This window comes from Pleurodeles waltl, chromosome 3_2 (genome assembly GCF_031143425.1).
Source record: "Pleurodeles waltl isolate 20211129_DDA chromosome 3_2, aPleWal1.hap1.20221129, whole genome shotgun sequence".
In the NCBI taxonomy this organism is placed as follows: domain Eukaryota; kingdom Metazoa; phylum Chordata; class Amphibia; order Caudata; family Salamandridae; genus Pleurodeles; species Pleurodeles waltl.
The window spans coordinates 185,004,850-185,027,872 of NC_090441.1; the positions used below are offsets into that span (position 1 = coordinate 185,004,850).

General features: G+C 44.3%; 1 protein-coding gene across 2 annotated transcripts in view; it reads right to left on the minus strand.

The window, feature by feature from the left end:
* CFAP65 (cilia and flagella associated protein 65) overlaps positions 1-23,023 on the minus strand; it is a 433,505-nt gene that overhangs the window by 211,037 nt on the left and 199,445 nt on the right. For both annotated transcript variants that reach the window (XM_069227128.1, XM_069227129.1), the window contains exons 15-17: positions 15,094-15,246; positions 7,639-7,804; positions 332-460 (exon numbers count right to left, since the gene is read on the minus strand). In XM_069227128.1, the coding sequence (XP_069083229.1) occupies positions 332-460; positions 7,639-7,804; positions 15,094-15,246 (448 nt within the window). The remainder of the gene's footprint in view (positions 1-331; positions 461-7,638; positions 7,805-15,093; positions 15,247-23,023) is intronic.

Sequence of the window (23,023 nt, forward strand, 5' to 3'; positions counted from 1 at the left end):
GAAAGTTCACTTTACAAGCAGGCGACAGATACTCATATTTAAATAAGTGCATGAATGAGGGTGGTGTATGTGGCTATGTTCTCGATGAAATCACCCCTTGGGAGGTGTTCAATAATGCCAGTGTGTGCTATACAGGAAACATTACTATACATAATACATACTTTTGCTTGTACTTGACTTTTGTACATTGAAAAAATAAAATGAAAATAAGACATAAGACACAGAGCTTCCAAAGTCACAAAATTGATTTAAATGTGGACACCAGAATTAGTTCCCAGGTTTCATAGTTCTGCCCCTTGCAATCTAACTACAGCAGTCCAAAATATTTTACCTTCTGGAGTGAGAACAGCATAGCTGATTGTCCAAGAGTACTGAGCTCTTCGTGCCGGTCTCGCAGTTACTCTCAGAACCAGCTTTGTCCTGGCTGGAATCATCCCTGTGTTCTGCTCCACTTCCAAAGCTGAAAAAAGGACAGAGATTAGAGGAAGATCTGGAGGCACGTGGCAGTAACAATAAAACAGAGGGTGCAGCATAGCAACAAACAGCGACTCAAAGGAACCAAGATTGACAAATGGGGGAACTGAAAGTGACAAACGTAAGAAAAAAGAGTGACACACGGAAGCCAAGAATGGCACATTGGAACAGAGAGTGGCACAATGGAACCCAGAGTGACACACAAGCAATGAGATTGAGCTGTGAATGGCGTAATACAGCTGAAAGTGAGACACCAGAATTAAGTGTGACACACTACAGCTTACAGTAATGCACAAAAGCAGAGTGAAATAGCAGAGCACAGAGCAGCACACTGGACCAGAGAGTGGCACACTGGACCAGAGAGTGGCACACTGGACCAGAGAGCGGCACACTGGACCAGAGAGCGGCACACTGGACCAGAGAGCGGCACACTGGACCAGAGAGTGGCACACTGGACCAGAGAGCGGCATACTGGACCAGAGAGCGGCACACTGGACCAGAGAGCGGCACACTGGACCAGAGAGTGGCACACTGGACCAGAGAGTGGCACACTGGAGGTGAGAGCGATACATTGAAGCCATACGTGACATACAGAAACTGTAACTGAAACACAAGAGCTGGGAGTGACACAGAGAGGCTGTTGGGATGGAAAAGCCCTCTGTATGGTAATGGACGTGCACCCCTGCCCTGAGTGCCCAACTGTACTGATGTCTGGATACCCAATGCTGATTTTTGCTGTCACAGGTGACCACGGATCATGCATGTACACCATGACATGGGCCTGTCACCTGGATTGGACTGGAAAGGGAGCCCAAAGCCCTACCCTGATAGTGCCTTCACCAGATGTTAATCAGCATGAGGGCGGTGGTGGCAGCATACTGTGTAATGATCAGTTGGAGTGAACATGTCCTTTTTAACCTGTGTCACTGTAGTGCGGCCTCTAGGCTCCCTCATTTCTTAAGTTAACTTGCTTTTTGCTTAACTTACACCTGGTCTGCATCAGTTTGGTGTGAAATGCTGAGCAGTGCACGAGTGGTGTATCTGCGCTAGATGTACGTGGGCCTGGGAAGGGTACTATACAGGGATACTGCAGTACTGTGCAGTGTGTGTAGGTTAAACGCATGTGCTGGGTATATATTGACCTATGTGTGGTACAATACATTATGGAAGTAGTGCTGTGTGTGCGTGCAGGTGAAATGCATGTGCTGTGTGTATGTGTACCTTTCAGTGGTGCAATACAGGAAGAGTGCAGTGTGTGCATATTAAATACAGGTGCTCGATGTATGTGTGCCTACAAGTGGAACAGTACATGGAGGATACAGTGTTGTGCAGTGCGTTTTTGTCAAATGCAGGTGCTGGATGTACGGGTGCCTATGAGTGGTACAGAACATGAAGGATTCAGAACTGTGCCGTGTGTTTATGCTGTATGCATGAACCAGGTGTATGTGTACCTGTGGATGGTACAATTCATGGAGCGCCCTTGGTTCCATTTTCGGAGATCCAGGCCTGCACGGTGAAACATGGACAGGAGGTAGAGAAATTCCCCCAGACAGATTTGTGTATTGTTGCATTACTGTAAGCTGGGTGTGACACAAACTGGATAGGGGAGAGAACATTAAACTTCAAAGACTCAGACCCTAAATCATATTTGGTGTTGTGAAATTGACTATAAGAAAGGGAGGTTGATACCCCAAATATTGTCATCTGCCAGGCAACCACACAGGCTGTGTGAAGAGGGGAAGCCCTGCAAGACTTCCAACTATGACAAGGACTGTGGGCCAAGGCCTGATAGTCTCCTTGTTGGTTGAGGGGACATCACCCAGGGAAACCAAGATCACCTGCCTTGGAGCCTGGAGCACCAGCAAATGCCTGCTTGCCAAGACCAGTGTGCCCTCTGAGGAAGAGGAGAGTGTTGGAGGGAGCAAGGTCCAGTGGGGAGCCCTGTCGAGTGGACTTCCTCTGTGAGGTGTGAGGAAACGGCTGTTGCGCTGATTGAGCCATTGCCTATGTGCAGGACAGAGATGGTGACACTCGTATGCAAGCAGAGGGTCGCAGTGAAGTGAGCTGTGTGCCGTGCTGCCCCAATCGGGCCGGAGCCCATGGATAGCACTGAGTCGGCAATCCTGTAAGCCACGAGGGACCACCATGAAAAAAGACTGCTGTGTGGTAAGCCCAGTCTGTGAACACAATTTTGATTTCTGCCATCTTAGATGTGACACAATAGAGTGTTCAGAGTAGCTAAAGGTGACCTGTCCCACTGGATGTGGCCACCTCAGGGATGGATTAGTGTCCCTTAATAGAAAGGATGCTATACAGGCACATACGCTTGTGTTTACATGCCTGCACCTTAAACATAATGCACTCTGCCTCCAGGGCTGCCGAGGCTTTCCTTAGGGATGTCTAACATATGTAAACCAGTGCATGGGACTGTGTCACTCATGGTGAGGGCACAGTCGCTCTCAAGTGCTTTGCACTGCTCTGGAAGTCTGATATTGCAGGCCTGTCATCAAAAGTTTGCATGGGTCACCTAGGATGGCACAAACCTGTGCTGCGACCCTGAGGCCCCTTTACCACCTATGCTTTGGATACCGTTTACTAGGGGCTTACAAGGGAATAAAGTTGTGCCAATCAGAATTTCACCTGGTCAACAATTAATTTAGGGAAAAAACACATACACTGGGGCCTGGTTAGCAGGTCCCTTGCAGTATCGGAGTAGAAAAAACAACATCTAAGGGTCCAAATGGAGGAAAAAAGTGTGTGGGGGGGCATCTACAATGAGCCTAGTTTTCTTACACCCTGCTTACCCGGTGGCCCTCCGAAAGGGGTTCTGACAGGAGCTTAGAGTAACAAACAAAAGCAGAGCGTGAGACAGCAGAGCTAAGGGTGAAACAGGGGACCTGAGAGTGACACATGGTGCTGAGAGCTGCACACAGGAGATGAGAATGATGCAGCAAAGAGAGATGCACTGTAGCCTGGTGTCAGAATACACTGAGAGGAAAGCATAAATTAGCTGTGAAAGTAATTACATAAATAAACAATATACAGTAAGGCAACTAAATGCTTTTATAGCACATCATTAAACCTTAAAATGTGTACTTATTTGCAGTGTTACATTACCTGAAGAAATCTTACTCTTAACAAGTAGGTCTTAAAATAATGGAATTTTTTTAAAAGGTGGGTAAAAACCTTAATCAAAATGCCAATGCTGCCTAATGTATGGACAGGGATAAGATCTAACTTAAGACTGTTTTATCCATGGTTACATGGAGGCCAGGCATCAAACTGGTTCTAGAAAAAACTAGCAATAGCTCCTGCATGCTGGTATGTGCCGCTACCAGCTAACAGCACAGCTCGGTCCCGTCCAAGACCTAATAACACACAGCCACATATAGGTCCCTTCCTCAAGAGCTGCGATCCGTTTTCCACCTTTTTCCAAAGCCTTCAGACAAGGAAAGTTGGTCTGCAAGACTAATGTGATCAGTGGCAGTGAGGGAATCTAACTTGGATTCTTATTAATTCTAGAATCTGCAACATAGAACAAGGAGATCACTTACCAGTTAGAGTGTTACCAAAGATAATTAACATATTCTGCTGATGGATTACTTCTACCTGCAGATTCTTCATCTTTTGAGTCAGTACCTAAGCAGTCCCCTCCATAAAGTGGATGGGTCTGCAGAGTGAATTTACATTTACAATTTACATCATAAGTTCCTGCAGGTCTGAACAACAAAAATGGCTCCACCTGCAGATCCGAGAATAAATACAGCAAACTCTGGTGAAAGTATGGCAGAAGCACAGAAAGAAGGCAAATGTCTAGGATGGGAACACCCCAAGCTAGAGCCATATTTGCAGCCTTTGTCCAATTGTAATGAGTCCAGAAGCACTCAGATGGCTTTTTGTAACCAATGATAAAACAATTTGATGCACAAAATAATTCATCGGGAAAAGGTTTGCTTCTTGACTGCCTTTCCCTTCCTCACAACATTGAAGCCACCTTCCAGCTAATCATCAATATGGTACTTAGTCTTATCAATATCAAAAGTAAGGGCACGTCAGGGGTCCAAGTGGTGTGATTTGTCCTCATTGTTGGATGGATGTTGGGAAGAAGAGAACATGGGAGTGCTCCACATAAACGAAAAATACCACCTTTCAGAAAGAATGATGCATGTGCTGGAAGGACCAGTTTGTCTGGGAATGAGGTTTGCACCTAGAATGAACTAACAAAGCCTGTAGCTTGCTAAAGGGCAATAGAGAAGTAACTGCAATGAGGAACACAGTTTTCAGAGTACAGCTTCGGAATACAGCTATGAAGAGACACAAAGGGTGCACACATGGATAAAAAAATCAGAATTAGAGCTGCACACATGGTAGAGCATTTTGTTAGCCAAACTGATGGTTAGCCCACGCTATTGAAAGCCAGGTGGACAGTCATGTTTCCGATAGCAGTGCCCTCACTGGCTTTGTCATCAGAAACTGTACACCGACAGCCAATGGAGTTCAGTGTGTCGGAGTAGGTGCATCTGACTTGCTCCCCTATTTAGTGCAGAGTTTGATGTATTAAACCATAGCAATCCCAAGCTCTAATATAATGTATGGTGGATTTGTAGAGCACTGCTTGTCACTTGTGAGGATATCCAGGAACTATTAAAAAATAAAATGACCCCCTCAACTCCATGCCAGTGTCATTTATATATTGCCAATGAAAAAGAAACTCTTATTTTGCTAATTTGTTTTCGGAAAACAAAAACATCTGATGAGTGTTCCCCTGAAACATGGTGCCCGCACACCAAACATTCAGTACCTTCAGAGAAGCCACTGTGACTCCCGACTACACTGAAGGCACACAATCTATGCAGGGCCAGCCATAATCTCAAAATATGGCAGGCTGGAGTCCAGCCAGTGTGGCAGAGGAAATAACTTCCAACAACCTGATGGAGAGCAGGCGGCTCACCATACATTTAATAAGGTCCTGAGGTTTCACTGCAGCATAATAAAGGGAGCAGGGTGAGGCATAGGAGACAGCTCTTTCTGGAAATGCATCACAATAGGTGATTTGAACTATGCAGACTAATCCAGAAGACAAAGAAATGCTGGTCATAATTTTGTCAGTTCACGTACCTTCCTCATCTTTTTTGTTACAGACTGCTATGAACTCTTCTGGTGCATTCCATTGATGATCATCATTATTTGGCTGAGGATTTGGCAGTGAAGGTTTATCACATTAGTAGTTACACCCTGTACACATGCTTCTTTGATAGATTCTTTAGTGTTTTGTTTACATTCAGTGAATCAGCAGGGACCCTATTCAGAAATGTGTGTTGTGTAAAAGGGAGAAGCAGACATGGAGTCAAGTGCTTGGAGGATCTGCAGGGGGAACAAACTTCCATCTTAGAACCTGCTTGAGGAATGACTCACTGGGCCACTGAATTAATCTATCAGGACAAACCTTCTAGCTGCCAGTTGAGCTCCGTTATTTATGAGGAACATGGAGAGAATCGTGTGCAAAGATGAATGCTGTTGAGGCTTCGGTGGCAGTGGCACTAGCAGTAACAGCAATGGTTACGTTGACCCTGGTACTCAGCTAGTCTAAAAGCGGTCAAGCTCCCATCTTGTCCCTGCTGTCCAAGGTAGCAATGACTTGAGCGTGTACGCGTGGCGAATGCATGCCGAAAGGGATTGGGCATCTTATTCCCTTTTTTTCCATGTTTTCCCCTGCTTATTTTACATCTACACCCTGGGCACGGTTGATAAGGACCTCAGCTTCTGGTTGGATTCTAAGCTCACCATGGATCACCAAATTAACAAGATGGCAGCTTACTGCTTTGGCTTACTGAAATGTCTTAGGCAAATCCTCTGGCTCCTCACTGCCTCTACTCAAAATACTATTGTGCTGTTTTTATCTTCAGACAGGACAATGGAAATGTTCTCTATTTAGGCACCAATAAAAAAATATCAGTGAATAGGCTTTAAATTGTGGAAAATGTGGTAGCCCACCTTCTCTTTCATAATCCCAAATTTGTATCAGTCTCCTCTTGTTTACGCACTCCCCACTGGCTCCCCTTTAAATCATTGTGCAATATACAAAATGTTGGGCTCATTGACAATAACTAACAGTTGTGATCCATGCAGTCAATGTAATCAAGCAATATGTACTTTAACATGAGGAGCCAGTTTGGCATTATCAGTTTGTCTAAGACATTAGAATTTCATCCAGTTCCTTGACTAGTCAAGACAAGTGTACTGACACTCAATTCGCATAGTTCACATATGTGGCTCAGGACAGCCATCTCGACTCACCAGATAAATATGAAGATGTGCTGCATATTATGCTTACAGTTGTCATGCTTTTTATGCCATAGCCCCCAGTTGTCCCTTTACACACAGATGGAGAGGGAAATAGTCTGGCCCAGGATAAAAAGTTTTGCAATCAGCCTCTGCAAGCCAAACAGGAAACCACAAGCGACACTGGGCACCGGATTCTTCTCTCTCCAAACTGCTGCGTCACGTCAGTGGCACACCTAGGAGCTCAAAGGCCCAAAGCATTGCTTCTACAGCCTCCTGTAGCCAACCGCAATCATCCATACCAAAATGACCCATAATTGCCATCTACCGGGTCGACCAGACCCATGGCCGCATAAGAGGGGTTGGGCAGCCAAAGACGGACAGCAGCTCAAAGACAGGGGCTGGGAGCAGACAGCAAGCATTAAGCAGCAAAGCAGTGGACACCACAGCTACTGCAGTAGATAGAGAGGAAGGAGCATACTGGCCGCTTCCATGATGCAGTGTGCAGCTTTAGCCAAGGAGAATTCTACTAAAACATTTTAAAGAAGGACAATCTAAACAAGTGATTTTATGAGCATGGAGGCGCTTCAGGAACTCACACAAGTGATTCAGCTAAAGAGGTTCTTTAAAATCAAAGGCCCGCAATTCTCTACAGTTTTGTTTGACAAAAAAAAGCATTATCATTAAGGGCCATTTCAAGGCTACGGCACTGAATGAGCTCCGCACATTCCCTTATTTCTACCTCAAATAGCTTTAGAATGCATAAAAAGGGCATTCCAAGTTAGATGGGCCCTTGACATTGGTGTCTTGGGATTTGAAAATACCTGAAATTGAAGACTTGAGATTTGAAACTACATGTGAAGTTAGCAAATATTGGCTTACCAACTGGGTCATTGAGCACTTCGTCAGGGTCACAAGGCCCAGTGATAACTTGCTCCACATTGAGGGCATAGTATAAGCTGCAGTTCCCGTTGTTCAATAGCACTAGGTTGTGTGATTGGGATACACCAACCAGAATGTTCCCCAGATCAAGATGCTCCTCTTCAGCCTGTATGTCACACAAACAAAAATCAATGAATACCCTCTGATTGGACCTGCTTGTTTGAGACAAAAAATATTCATGAATTTTTATGAATTAACTTTAGTGTTTGTGAGAGCTGTCAGAGGAAAGGACTGAAACCTGGAGGCATATTATCGGCCTGTGCAGAGCAGGCAATAACCCACTCCTTAGAGGCCTACTCTCAGGTCACATTAGTTTTATATTTGTGAGTCGTCAAGCTTGGAGCATAAATTTAAGACCCTTACCAATGGTTGGAGTAATCCAGAATGGATTCTGCATTATGCCACCACCCAATGTCAAGGACAGACTACTGTGTGTGTGTGTTGAGAAGTTCTATAAACAACTCACCAATAGTCATTCACTATATAGAGTACAACATTAGAACAATCCCCAACATAGTAATGACAAAATAAAAAAAAAAAAAACATTTCATTCAATAATTGACTGCCTATTCAGTACTAACTGTTAAAAACTATTGGTCAGTGTCTGTGTCAAAAATGTTCTTTTTTCCGATAGATATAAAATAATAAAAAATAAAACATAGACATTGTGTGGTACTGACAGGTGATAACTAAATGAGAGAAAAATCACTTGCGCCTGAGGCCTTTATCATGCACTCTCTACATCATAAGAAGTATCCTGAAAGATCAGCAGTGATGCAGTCACTGGGCCCAAGAAATACAAATGGAAGTGGAGCTTGGAAACAAGAGTGGTTCTCTTGCAGTGAAGATGATGATTAGGGAAAGAGAAGCTGGTGGAAGCGCCCACAGAAGAAATGGGAAACATCCGCAGATGTGAAGTGGTCAGAAGGGTGATGTATTCCATGTCTCAGATTCCCAACAAGTGTGGTGTCCTAGATGTGACAGGTGATGAGGTGGATCCTGAAAACAATAATCACCAGACCGCCAAGGTCACGGCCGTGGTCAGACTGCCCCCAAAGTGGCGGTCTGACCGCGACATTATGACATTACGACCATAGTGGAGTTGCCACAGTATAAGAGGATAAGGATCCATGTAGTGCAGGGCCCCCCATGGACAGTCCCGTCGCGCTTTCCACTGCCTGAATTTCAAGCAGAGGAAAGTGTGACAGGTGCTGCTACACCTGCCGCACTGCCACATTGGTGCAGGCCCCATTTGGAGCAGGCGTCAATGTTAAGGCCCTGTTCACCACAGGGCCGGTGGGCTGAAACGCTGTGAGGTGGGAGGAATGGAGATGTCTGTTGAGTACGTAGAAGGTGAGGCAGTGGTTGAAGTATGCCGGTCCTATGTTGTCTAGTGCCTTGAAGATGTGGCTTCTGAGTTTGTAAGTGATGCGCTTGTTGACTTGGAGCCAGTCTAGGTCTCTGAAGTGGAAGGAGATTCAGCTGTGATGGGGGATGTCCAGGATGAGTCTGGCTGCTGCATTCTGGACTCTTTGTTACCTTGATTGAAGTTTCTTGGTAACGCCGGCATAGAGTGGTTGTCATAGTCAAGTTTGCTGGTGATGAGTGCGTGGGTGACCATCTTCCTCGTGTCAGGGGGAATCCATTTGAAAATGTTCCACAGGAGACGGAGGGTGTGGAAGCTAGATGAGGAGACGGCGTTAACTTGGTGGGTCACCGATAGAGAGGAGTCCAGGATGATGCCCAGGTTACGCCCTTGATCAGTGGGGGGCGTTACCCAGAGTGGTGGGCTAGCAGGAGTCGTTCCAGGCAGAAGGGGTGGAGCCGAACACAAGGATATCTGTCTTGTCGGAGTTGAGCTTGAGGCAGCTGGCCTCCATCCAGGTGGCGACTGCTCTCATCCTGTTGTGGAAATTCCTCTTAGCTTATGCAGAGTCCTCAGACAGGGAGAGGATCAGTTGGGTGTCATTGGCATAGGAGACTATGTTTAGCTCATGTTTATTGGTGATCTTAGCGAGCGGGGCCATGTAGACTTTGAAAAGAATCAGGCTGAGTGAGGATCCTTGGGGCACTCCGCAGCAAGTATCTTTAGGTTCTGATGTGAACAGTGGTAGTCTGACCCTTTGTGTTCTTCTGGAGAGGAACGACCTGACCCAGTTCAGTTGGGTGTTTTGCTCTGTCTATTACCTGCTGATTTCTTTAGGGGGCTACGTTGTTGGTGCAGTTTGCGAGCCAGCGGTGTAGATTGCTTGCGGCTTCATTAGCAATCACTGCGACTGGTGGGACGGAGTGGTTGAGAGCGTTGGTGAGCTGTGCTTCTGTGACTTTTCCTCAGCATCTGGCGGGCAGCTCTGGGTGTGGTGGCGTGCGGTGTTTTTTGTGTAGGTAAAGTGGATGCACTTGTGGCTGGTTCAATGGTGTTCAAAGGTGTGGGAGATAGTGATGTTGTCCCCTCCTGAGAAAACGGGGTTGAGAATGTGTGCGGCTCTGTGGGTGGGGATGTTAGGTAATTTCGCTTCAAGTCAGAGGGTCTATGGTTAAAAACAAGAAATGATATAGTATTTTCTACATTTAATTGAAGTATGAATTAGCATGCTGCAATCATGGAGGCTAGCCAGTCACTAAAGTAGCCTGCAGCTGCAGAGGGTGGGGATAGGGACAGGGTTTTGAGAGAAGCAGGTAATCGTCATTAAGATATAGGCAGGTGCCAGGAAAGGATGGCTGTGAATAGAAGCATTTCCTATCCGTATCACTCTACGGACCAGTAGCTCTGCCCCACCGGAGTTACAAATCCCTGGTGTACTGGTAACTCCAGGGTCATAGATACCTAAGCGTACATCTGGGACCCTGAGAGACTCTTACAAACTAGGAATTATAGGGGAATTGTTAAGTCCAAGTCCTACTCCCCTAGTAAATCCTATGAAGTTCACTTGTAGATTTCACCTGCTCAAAATCTCAGAGTGAAACAGAACTGATACACAGTGACGCTGTGCATTTTATAATTCAGTGGGGCCAGTAGCTGTCATTACTAGCCCCATTAGAATTAGAAAGAACTTGGTAATGTGGCTCCTTAATTTGTTACGTAATTGAGGTAGCTAGAAGGGGTTACCACAACAAAACATTATTTGTGAAAAAATGGAGTAAGGTTAAAAAAGGAAAGATGTTTAGAGGGGCATGTCTTAAAGACCCAGCCAAAACATACAATTTAATTTACAATTTAACTATGAACACCCCAAATAAGAATAAAATAGTCAGGAACTTATGTTCATAGCCTGAGCAGACATATCTTTTCACTAAAAAACACATTCTAGCATGGGACCAAGTAGGACACAAACCTCCTAGTGAAATGTTTTCCATCATCCAAAACTAAAAAGTCTGAGGTGGCAATAGTCGTAAGCAGGAGCAACTCCTGTCATCAAACTAGATAACCAACAGGACGATTCAGGATCACAATATGTTATTTTTATTGTGTTTAAATAGAGTCAGAGACTATGGGCCTGATTTAGATTTTGGTGGCGGAGAATACTTTGTTACAAACATGACAGATATCCCGTCGGCCAAATTACGATCCCATTATGTTCTATATAGATCGTAATATGGCGGACGGGATATCTGTCATGTTTGTGACAGAGTATTCCATCTGCCAAATTCTAATCAGGACCTATGTGACCAAGCATGTCTTCACATGCTACAATGATATTCATAATCTATTCTTCTCAACGTTGCATTTGCTAAACCTTGTGGAACATGGAACACACTCTTAATCTGCTCACTTGAAACTTCAAGGACGGCATCTGACATTTTGGAAATCTTAACCATCAAGCATTTTTTTTAATTAGACGTACTTGAAGTATTGAACAACAAATTTGCTATCTGCTGCTTGCTTGACTGGATCCCTTTTCAGTGTAGAATGGAGAGGGTTTCACAGAAAACAAGAGAAATGCAAGAAGAGAATACACAATTCTTTGCATAAAGATGCTGAAACAGGAAACAATAGTGCTTAATAGTATTAGTTACCAGGAATGTTTATGGGAAAGACACTTAGGCCCATATTTATACTTTCTTAGCGCCGCTTTTGTGTCATTTTTTGACGCAAAAGCAGAGCACACGTTCAAAATACACTTGTATTTTGTAAGTTTGCGCCGCTTTTGCATAAAAAAGCAGTGTAAATGCGGCGCTAAAAAAGTTTAAATATGGGCCTCTGCTTCTTTAGGAGCTGAAAATTAAAATTGTGTACCAGGAGGAATACCATTCTTGCATGGTAAAGGTATTCCCCAGCAGGCTTTTGCATCCCAATCCCAGGATTACCAACTGCAAATGGGGACTAAGTATCTGTTGCATGTTTTTTGCTTGAAATCTTTTTATTGAAACAGGTATTACAAATACCAGCTATGACATGTCTTTGAAAGCTGAGGATACAGTCACAAGGGCACAGCCAACATAGCAATATGGAACATTTTACACTCAGTAGCCCCCAAAAGAACGTAGTGAGGATAGCTAATATCAGGTTAAATGTAAGACCGACTGTCCAAGGCGGGACCCAGGCGGGCGACAAGTCAAACATATTATAAACGCTAAAGTAATAAACATCAGGTCAATATATGGCAGGAATCCCTCCCAAGCTGCCGCAGTGTCCCGCTGATATATACAGGGGAACCACCCAAAGCTCGATAGGTTTGTGTATGTGCGTGTGGTCCAGGTGTCTATTGGCAGTGACCCCTTGTCAACGGGGGATCTACTCCACCAACTAGGTACGGTGCTCTGTATTTTTTAATTGCAGGAGAGCTTTGTAGAAGGTTTTATGCCTCTAAATTGAATAACTTTGTGTTTTTGAATCCTTTTTCTACAATTAGAAGGATAAGAGAGTATGTTTATTGCTTATAACAAGAGCGGAAACAGGTCTTCAATATATCAGATCATATGTAGAAGAGATAAAGGACCTTGAGGCAAAGATCTCACATTAGTCACTGCTACTTCAGAGTGGTGAACAAGGCAGCGCAAGTAATATATAATCCCTTAAGGAGGGAAAAAGGGGGCACCAGGGCACAGTCGGGAGACTGCAGTGTATAGCAGCAGTGGGCACTGAGAGTGCACTGTGGGGATGAATTCTGTGGCAGGCAAGGTGCCGCGCGCCGCCAGGGAGGCAGCTACTCTCTCAGTAGGTTAGGAAAAGAGTTGGAGTGCTTTAAGGTGTGGTGGTGTAAAGCAAGTCAACTTGATGAGGGAAAGATATTGTATCAAGGGTAGCCAGATCGGCTGGGACTTACTATCGGTCCCAGTTAAGTTGTGAGAAATTTGTTCATTGGTGGGGACATGCCAGAGTCGAGTGATCCACTGCGCAATGGTAGGTGGAACCGTTTGCTTCCAAGACAGTGCGACCAGCTGTCTGGTCGCGTGCAACATGTGTCCAGTCAGCCTGGGTAAGGCTGTTACAGTAGAGGGCCGTATTCACAGAATTACCATAGGGTATGAAATGGGAAGAGGGTGTCCTATTGTGTCTTTGGTGTGTCTGCGAACCTCCTTCCAAAAGGTAGAAATTAGAGCACAAGACCACCAGATGTGTTCAAAATATCCGCAGGCGTTCTGACAATGCCAGCAGCGGTTTGTGGACCCAGCGTAGATAGCGGACAAGCGTGAGGGTGTATAATACCACTGAAACATCAATTTCTTGGCCGTTTCCCTCAGAGAGATATTACAGTACGTTTCTGGTATGTCTCGCCACAAAGTATCCCACTGCTTAGGGGTTATCTCGACTATATTTGTCGTGGCCAAGCGAGTTTGGTACTGGTGTATGACAGCAGGTGTGGAGTGCTGGAGTGTGGGGTGCTGGAGTGTGTTTTATGTGTTGGAGTTGAGTCCTCACGAGTCAGCGTAAGTTCTCCCTAGTTTTTCGAAAGGGGTTTAGGGGTGGATGAAATCAGGATACATAGAGGGGTGAAGAGCCCAGTGTTTCATTTGAATATATTGTAATTTGGCAGTACAAGGTAGATTATACTCCGCCTACAGTGATCAAAGGATTTGAAGTCCCTCCCTATGAATAGGTCTCGGAGGGTCCTGCAATCCCCATTGGTCAAGGCGCAAAAGGCTTTAGGGGATAACGTGGGTGGGCAGGCAGTTTTGCATGCAATAGGGGTGTCGGGTGAAATTGCTAGCTAATCCCAAATTTCCAACACCATCCTGGTTGGGGTGGCAAGGTAGACACTGCGTGGACGGGCGTATATGGGCAACCGGGCCAGATCCCACAAGGGTCTGCTGGCCACTGCTCTGTCCATATGGAACCATTGGGCCATGCTTTCCCATGTCACCCAGGCTGATATGAATTGCAGATGTGATGCCCAGTAGTACTCTAAGAAGTTTGGGCAAGCTAGGCCTCCCCGGTCTCAAGGTTGTGTCAAAAGGGAATGGGATATCCTGGGTCTCTTTACGTTCCAGATGAACAAGCATGCATTGTGTTGCAATTGTATTATATCCCCTGTGGGATCACTGTAGGGAGAGTTTGGAACAGATATAGGACCTGTGGTAGGATACTCATTTTGACGACATTTATCTGTCCTAACCATGAAATGGAGAGAGGCTTCCACCATCAGAGAGCCTCCAGGATAGCTCTCTGATGAGGAGCCCAGTTTGCTGTCGACCAGGTATCAAGGGTGGGCGTAAGAAATAAACACAGACACTTAATATTATCAAAACACCATTGAAATGGTGCTAGGGCTTGTAATTGTGGGATCTCTGTCAGTGACATTGTAAAGCTAAGTATGTTCAATTTAGCCACATTGACTTTAAAGCTAGATACCACCGCAAAATCATTTGGAATAGATACCACTGCCCGTAAAGATCTTGTCGGGTGCGATAAGGTAAGGAGGAGGTCGTCGGCATACAGACTGATCTTATGCGTTGCCCCCAAAGGGAACACCCTCTGTACTGCCAGAGCGCCAGATGGTAATGGCCAGTGGTTCCACCACCACAGCAAACAAAAGGGGTGATAAAGGGCAGCCCTGTTTCATCCCTCTCCAAATGATGATGGATTTGGTAAGTGCCCCATTCACCCGAATAGTTGCTACAGGGGCTACATAGGAAGCCACGAGTCCGATTTTGATCACTGTGTGAAATAATTCCCAATTCACCCAATCAAGTGCCTTCTCCGCATCAAGTGACAGAAGGCATCCCAGGATGTGATATCAATGTATCTTTTTTATTAAGTGTACCACCCAGCCCATGTGTTCTGCTCCCTGTCTGTTGCAAATTAAACCCACCTGATGAGGGGCGATAAGGTGAGGGAGGTAGCGCTCAAGCCTAGAGGACAATACCTTAGTAAAAAGCTTGGTGTCAGTGGCCTACTTTTATATTGGTGGGCAGCAAGTACTCAGAAAACTGCACAGGATCCATAATACTTACCGAGATACTACCCGTGGTGCCTGTTCCAATAACCCGAAGTGGGTAGTGTGTTTTCTTGTCAGTGTCGGGCTCCTCCTGTAATACCCAGGCATACACAGTGGCTTTGGCAAAATACTGGATCTCTTCTCGTGGAACAAAGTGCCAGGCTTGAGACTGAAATAATACACAAAACAGGACATTTGACAAAGGAGGTGTACAGTACTCATGTTATGTTCACTTGGAGTGACAGTCTGGCCTAATACCAGATGCCATATTCAGAACTACGAAGTCTACACACTGGGTCAGCTCCAGAAAACACATGAAACTTCAGATTCCTCATAAATACAAGCAAAGATGCATCTTCTTAGCGAGATGAGCAAGCATCGTTCAATGTTATTGGAGCCTCTCTGCTGATGATATCTATAGGAAGCTCACTAAGTGGGGAGGAACTGAAAAACAGGGAAGCTTTTTTAGACTGCACTTTACTAAGAAATTGCTTCAATTAACTACATAGGACTGTGAAAGTGAAGAAGGAAGAGGATAGTGAAGGGCGATCGGTGGTACAGAACTGTGCAGAAGAACGACATAAAGGCACTGTGAGGGTCAGGCACACATCTTTGGGAAAGAGAGGGCCCCTACATGCATCACAGCTGATAATCCACCAGGTGAAATGGCATTGAAACTGCCCAATCCACTCCTGCACAAAAGTCATCACTACATATGTTCGAGCCACTTAAATGACAAGGCAGTGTAAAGTCATTCATCACTTTAGAAACGTTAAATCCACTCATGCACAAAATGCATTACTGCTCATAGCCAGCCAAGAGGCGGCTGCCAGTTAGTGACCATTCCACACACTATGAAATGTCCAATCCACTCTTGCATATGATGGAATGAAAAGTTACTTACCGGTAATCCTATTTCTCCGGAAAGGGTATTCCCCCTAAATTAATTAACAGTAGAAAATCTTCGGGCATGTGCAGGATCCCCAGAACACAATTTTGTAAAAACATTTTACTAAAGAAAACATGCCTAAGGAAGGCAACACTTTCTTATATTTTAGGGGTTTTTCAAAAACAACTAAAAGTAGCCTAATTAACACTACAATACATCTGACAGAGATTACTACTGTTCTAGATCCATTGAAAAAGCCAAGGAAAAGGGAAAAGATAGCCTCTAAAAGGCTGTGCACACACTGGGCTAACTGATAATGCACCCCAGAGGATTCCAGATGATGAGAGGCCTCTATCATGCAGTGCAGGGGTCACAGAAATAGTTTGCCATGAAGGAAATGCAACTGAGAGATGGCTGCTGGACAGCCTTTTCGCCAAAGTATCCGGACAACTGGAAGTGGGAGGATTTTTATGGATTCAGAGAGAAGAACCATGACAGAAAACTAGGCATGTACACTTCCCTTCTCTTTCGTGGAACTCTCTTCTGCATCCATCAATGTGAGAATAATATATCAGCAAATAAACTGCACAAGGAGGATCGACTCACCAAAGTATCTCTTCTGCAGTCAATTGAATAAAGTCTGACGAACGTATGCACAATGTCCAGGTTGCTACTTTGAAAATAAAAGGGATTAGAACATTCCAAATCAGTGCATCACCAGCTTTTTTCCAAGTGTAGAATGCACCATTTCTTGAAGGGGTCTATTAGCCTTTTCGGAACTGGGAAATACACCACAAAATACCCATCTAGCTGTGTTTTGTTTAGATGAAGCCAAACCATTGAAGACTCTCCCGTGTTTACAAATAGAGGTTTTGTTTGCCTAAAAGCTTTGGTTGTATCCAGGAAGCGCTTCAGACCCATTTTCCTCTGTAAGGCATGGCATGATCTTTCGGTTGGCAATGTTTGATCCAGAAAAAAAAGTTCGAAAAAAGATTGCTTAGTTGATATGAAAATTCAAAATTACTTTCAGTAGGAAAGAAGGATGAATTCTGAAGGAAACCTTGTTAAGATGTCAAACTATATGTGGTTCCTCTGAACACAGAGCTTGAAGCACACTAATTGTTCTAGCCAGCGGTACAGGAACAAGAAAACCACTTTTCATGAAGTGTGTGGCAAGTCTGTTGCGTGCATGCTTTCAAGAGGGGTCCACTAGATAGGAAAGTACAATGGTAAGTTGCAAATAAGAGAAGTCCTCCAACAGGAGGAAACATTTCCTCAGACTCTCAAGAAAACACTTAGTCACTGGGATGGTGACACAGAATGCCTGAGAGGAGCTCTTCCAACAAGGAGTTGGCAGCCAAATGACTTTAATAGAAGATAACTAAAGTCCAATATTTTAAGTGAAGTAGATAATGTAATCATGTTTCTTCATGACAAGTCCTTTACCAGTTTTTGAAGGCACCATGTCACAAACCTCTTGCAGTTGAAAATATATGAAGAGTAAGCTGTGGGTCTTTTCGCCTATTTCATGCAGTCATTTGGAAGATTCAGGTGGTGTACTGTATGTACTCCAGAGCCTGGCATAACATTTTAGCAAGTGCAGGCTGGGGTGAAATATTCTGCTCAACATCCAGGAAAGCAGATTCTGCCTATTCAGAAGTCTCTTGTGAGGTTAAAGCAATAGATGAACCAAATCCAGACACCACCATTCTCTGCCACTCAGAAACAATGAAGATCATCATAAACTTGCACTGCATGATTTTAATCATGACTTTGGGGAGCAAGGGATTAGGAGAAAGAAGGCAAGAGAAAGCCCTCAACCTCATATTGACCCTGATTCCGTGCTCTGGGAATTTGGGTGTGAAGGCGTAGCCTTTTGATAACGATGCAAAATGCGGTTCTGTCTAGCACCTACTTGTGTTTAGAAGATATCTGCTAAAAGTGTCCACTTTCCAGCTCGGTAAACCTGGGAGATGGATCACCATCAGAGAAATGTTCCTCACCAAAGCCATGAAGCAGATCAATGGTGCTTCACTTGAAAGGACTCTTGATCTTATTCCCGGTATGTTGAGATAGTGGATTTTTGTTGTGTTGCCCATATGATTTAGAATTGTTGCTGCAGAAATGGACGTAAGGAAGAAGGTTAGAAGGCTAGATGGATAGCTTTCAATTGTAGCATGTTGACATGGTAACTCCACTAATGATCATCTGCCTGGAGTAGATAGATCTACAATGTACTTCCCAGCCTTCTCTTGATGCATTTGTTAAAATGGGGTTGGAGGTTTCTGGAATAGAACTCCCTAAAGCATGTTCACCAGCATACATAAGACTCCGTAGGAGATTTGTTCAGTGTTATCATCCCTACCCAGACTCCAATCTTCTGACACCACTGACCTACTAGACATTCCTGTAGTGAACACATGTTGTCTGGCATTGGGAACTAGAAAAAGGCATACTATGCTACCCATGAGGAATATGGCTTGTCCTAATGTTGTGGTTGCTCTTGCGTAAGCAATGGATGAGATATAGATGACAGTCCTTCCTCTGAATGAGGTACTTTTGCTTGTAAACCTCCTGTTATGGCCCCCCAAGTATTGTTTTCCTATCAATGTCTATAGAATCTATTTTGTTGTATTGATCTTTAGAACCACATTGCAGAAGAGAGTCAGGATAGTGTCTAGGCCCTGTTGCTGCTTGGATGAAGAACTGGCTTCAACCAACCAGTCATTCAAGTATGGGTAGGCAAATGTTCCCATCTTCCACGTGATGCTGCTACCACAGCCCTAGATTTGGAAAATACACTTGGAGCTGCCGTCAGACCAGACAATCTTCTGATGTGTTTAGATTTATTGATGCAATCTAATCTCCCCAGTGAATGAAGATATGATGAATGGCTAGCATGCAAAATGGCTCTTTTGCACTTATTTGTTAGCATACTTGAGGTCCAGAAAGGGTTGAAGTTCCAAGTTAATTTTTTTTTTCTGAATCATAAAATAGCAGAAGCATATTTACCAGATCTTCTGCAACTTTATGACTTTCTCAATTGCTCTTTTGTAAGAATGAGTTTTTAACTCCTAAACCAGACGGTTCAGTTGTAGTGGTATCAATACCTTCAGAGGAAGGTAAATTGCAGAAGAACACAATGTGATTATGCATTCAGATTTGACCGGTCCCCAAAGCCTGGAGAAAATTACCTCACCACATAAGAGTCTCCAGCTCTGTCTTTTAATTCTGGAAGAAAGACAGTCGAATGACCACTCTCCATCCGCATCCGTAACTCGCCTAGAGCAACAAGTAAGACCTAGCTCTTCTACTCTTGACAGTCACCAGGGTATCCTGCCAGGTGATATGTGCACCCTGCAAATAACAGTACCATAACAATATTTAGCAATCAGCTGTCTCTTATTATGTTCTGCCATGACATACTCATGCAAATGTATCTATTTGTTATTTATTTTATTTATATCATTTATAGAGCATGAACTGCCAACAAAACTAATATCCTGGTGCTAAATGTATAGGTAGGTACAGAGCTATCAATCATATAATCATTAGAAAGGGAAAAAAGCATGGGCGGAAATTATTTAGGGGAAGAGCTAAGTCTTCAAGGCTTTCCTGAAACGTAGCAGAACTACATTGGATCTTAAGGATGGTAAAAGCTTGTTCCATAGTTGGGCCGCTTTGGCCCGAGACGGCTCAACCGCCTTGTCTCAGCTCTCAAAACGTACTGACACAGACTAGTTTTGCAGTGCTGGAGCGAATATGTCACCCTGGAGTATATCCCTTTAATCTCTGTTGTAAGGGCACTGGGCGTGAGCCCTGTATTGCCTTGAACACAATGCACATGGCTTTAAAGAGGATCTTCTGCTTCAGAGGCAGCCAGTGCAGTTCCTTCAAGGCAGTCCATGCCAATGGTCTATGAGGTCTATTTAAGGCAAGTTTAGCTGCTGCCACTTGGACTCAGTACAGTCCGCTAAACAGATAATCACAGCGATTTAGCTTGGTTGGGAATCAGCAGTAGCACCTTCCTGAGACTATGTAAAAGTGCAAAGCATGTGCCTGCTATTTGTTTACATGATTCTCCAAAACATAACTTGTTGTCAAAAGTGCCCCCAAGTACGGACTGTATCTGATTGGAACACCTCCTCTCCCAATGGTAGGGGCCAATAATCAGAAGAGTCATAGGAATTTTACTTGCCAAGGAACACAGACATTCTGTTTTGTCCCCATTTAATTTTAGTGAATTTACATTCATCCAACTGATAATATCCAACATGCCTTTTTGAAAAGCCATGACTGCCTCCTCTTGTTCATTGTTAAAGGAATGAGAATCAAGTGGGCGTCATCGGCATAGTTGACCAACCTAATGCCATTCTCCTTTTTCAAGGAAATGTGTGGCCTCATATATGTATTAAACAGAGTAGGACTAAGTGCTGAGCCCTGTGGTGCTCCCTGTTGTATGTTTTTAAATTCAGAACAGTAGGACGTAGTGAGGCTGCCTGGCACCTGTCTGACAAGTAGGACTTCAAAGCTTTACCCCTAACTTCAACTGAGGTTAATCTGGACAGGAAGACTTTATGGTCAACCATATCAAAAGCAGCCGACAAGTCAAGCATGCTCAATACAGTTGACTGCCCACTGTCCACCCGCATCTGTAACTCACCTAGATCAACAAGTAAGGCTGATTCCATACCATGTTAAGGTCAGAAGCCAAACTGTTCAACCTCAAGAAGAGAGTGGGACTCTAGGTACTGAGACAATATTCTGCTTACATAGTGCTCCAAAATCTTCACTGCGTCAAATATATCACATGCTGCCAATTCATCAGAGTCCTTGGCTGCACTGGTGTAATTCAACACATCCATTCTTCCTGCAGATGTCCTTGAAGTCTTCTCCACCTTCTGTTTGAATCAAATTACTAAGCCAGTCAAGAGAGTGCCACAGCTCTCTACTGTATCAACTGAAAAATGCAGTGGAGCGTGCAACAATCAAGGCTACAGTCAAAAATGTGCATATTATCCTTTGCATATCTTCCACACTCTTGCTATGTTTTTTGGGAGAAGCTCAGCATGTAGAACTGGAGGCATTGCAGAGCTGGTTAGCAGCAGATGCTACAAAGAAGTCAAGAGGCAGTGTTTCCCTTAAGAAGAGAGAGAGTCAGACTCTGGGTGTTTATACCTCTTCTCTTCATAACAGGTCAATTGGTTTTAGGAAGTTCAGAGCCAAGAATGTGTGCACTGTAGGTTTTAAGAGACCTGAAACCAGAGCTCCCCGGGGCCACCCATCTGGTTTTGGAAAAAGGGGGTCGAAAATGAAAGAAGTCTTGAAAACAACAGCAGAAGCTTTAATGTTCACCATTGTGGCTGCTCTATTTTTCATTTTGTGAACAAAGGTCAACCGATGAGATTCTAGGAGGTGGAGAGTACAGAGAGCTATTTGAGTTAAGTACTCAGGTTTGATGTTGATGAAAATGCTTTCCTCCTCCGAAAGGTGGGAATCTGGACCGATGGGACCTGCCAGAATGCCTTTTCCGTGATCACTGTACACGTAATCTTTCTTCTTAGAAGGCTCAAACTTTGTGGATCTGTGATGGCTGTGTTTAATTGCTTTAGACTTCTTTGGCGAAGAGAGAAGCCAGCAGTGGAAGAAAATGGTTAGGTTCTAAATGAAAAAAATATAAAGTGATGGATGGAATGCTTGAATTAATCTTAGACACTGGTAATTACCTCAAGAGGCTGCATACCAATCCATAATTATTTTTTTTGGCCACTGTGCCACCTCAGATTAGACCCAGACATATGTGAATCATCTTTGATCCTGCTCTTCCAACAGGAACAGTCCACCACAAACTGTCAAGCCAGGTCCTCCCTAAACAGGAATACAAGCAAGCAAAAAGGGGTTTCGGACTAAATGGACCTCTTCAGTCAGCGGCACCTTGGTTGCCGTGGCACCGGGAGCATGGGACTAACATCTGGGCATACCCGTCACACTTATGACTTCACAGTGAAAGGTACAAAATGTGATGGATGGGATTAGTGAATTAATTTCAACCTTTGGCAATTACTCAGGATGCATCCCAGCCCATTGCTTTTTTACTCACCATGCCACCTCAGATTATTCACAGTTATATGCAAATCAGTCTTCACCCTGCTCCAGTATGAACAGCTCAGCCTGAACTGCCAATCCATGCCCACCCTGAACTAGAACTGTAACACAAGCAACCCAAAGTGGTACATCACAATAATGTGGATGGGCTAAGGCTTGCACTGGGTCCCAGATAGTGTTCATGTAAATTGTTGTTCCAATTATTGCATAGGCTATCTTCTACAGGAATATAGTGCAGTAACCCTTCTCAATGACAGGCCACACCTTCTCCAGACAGCACATCATCACTCATTGGTTGGGTCTTGACCCAGGTTACATCCACATCCTGCCAGAAAAGCTAGCCATCCGAGATCCTAGCTCTGGAGCACAGCAATGATCTTGGCCACACTGGACCCTCTACAATAAATGAGAAATGATACTATTCGGAATAGAGATAAGTACTCGGTACTTATCCCCAGTGCTGACCGATCAACTTTGGACCCATATTGGGGGGTCCTCCAGTTAAAATCTGGATACCCCCAGCCAAATTGGTGCATAACCATCTCATGCCATGGTTATGGTCCACAGATGACCTTCTTGAACTCAGACCAACCAGTTTATATGTGAATGCAAATTGTAGCCCACACAGGTTCCCACCATTTGTGCCACAGACTGAGGCAAGAACAAAGGATTGAAACAGGAACACTCTGATAGGGGAATAGGAGGCAAAAGAAAATCAAAGGAAGAAATCTGAAACACTCCTCCCTCCTAGCATACTGCTCCTATCTACAGTGAAACATCTGGGCGAAGGGAAAAAATTAGCAGCTATACTGCAGGTTCCAGGCTAATAAAACACAGGGACAGCCTAATTCAGGCCACCCACCACTTTACAGTAACATTCACAGAAAGGGAAGCCTTAAATGGATTTCCTCCCTACTCCTAGTCACAAGTACATGCAGGATGCACTGTCACA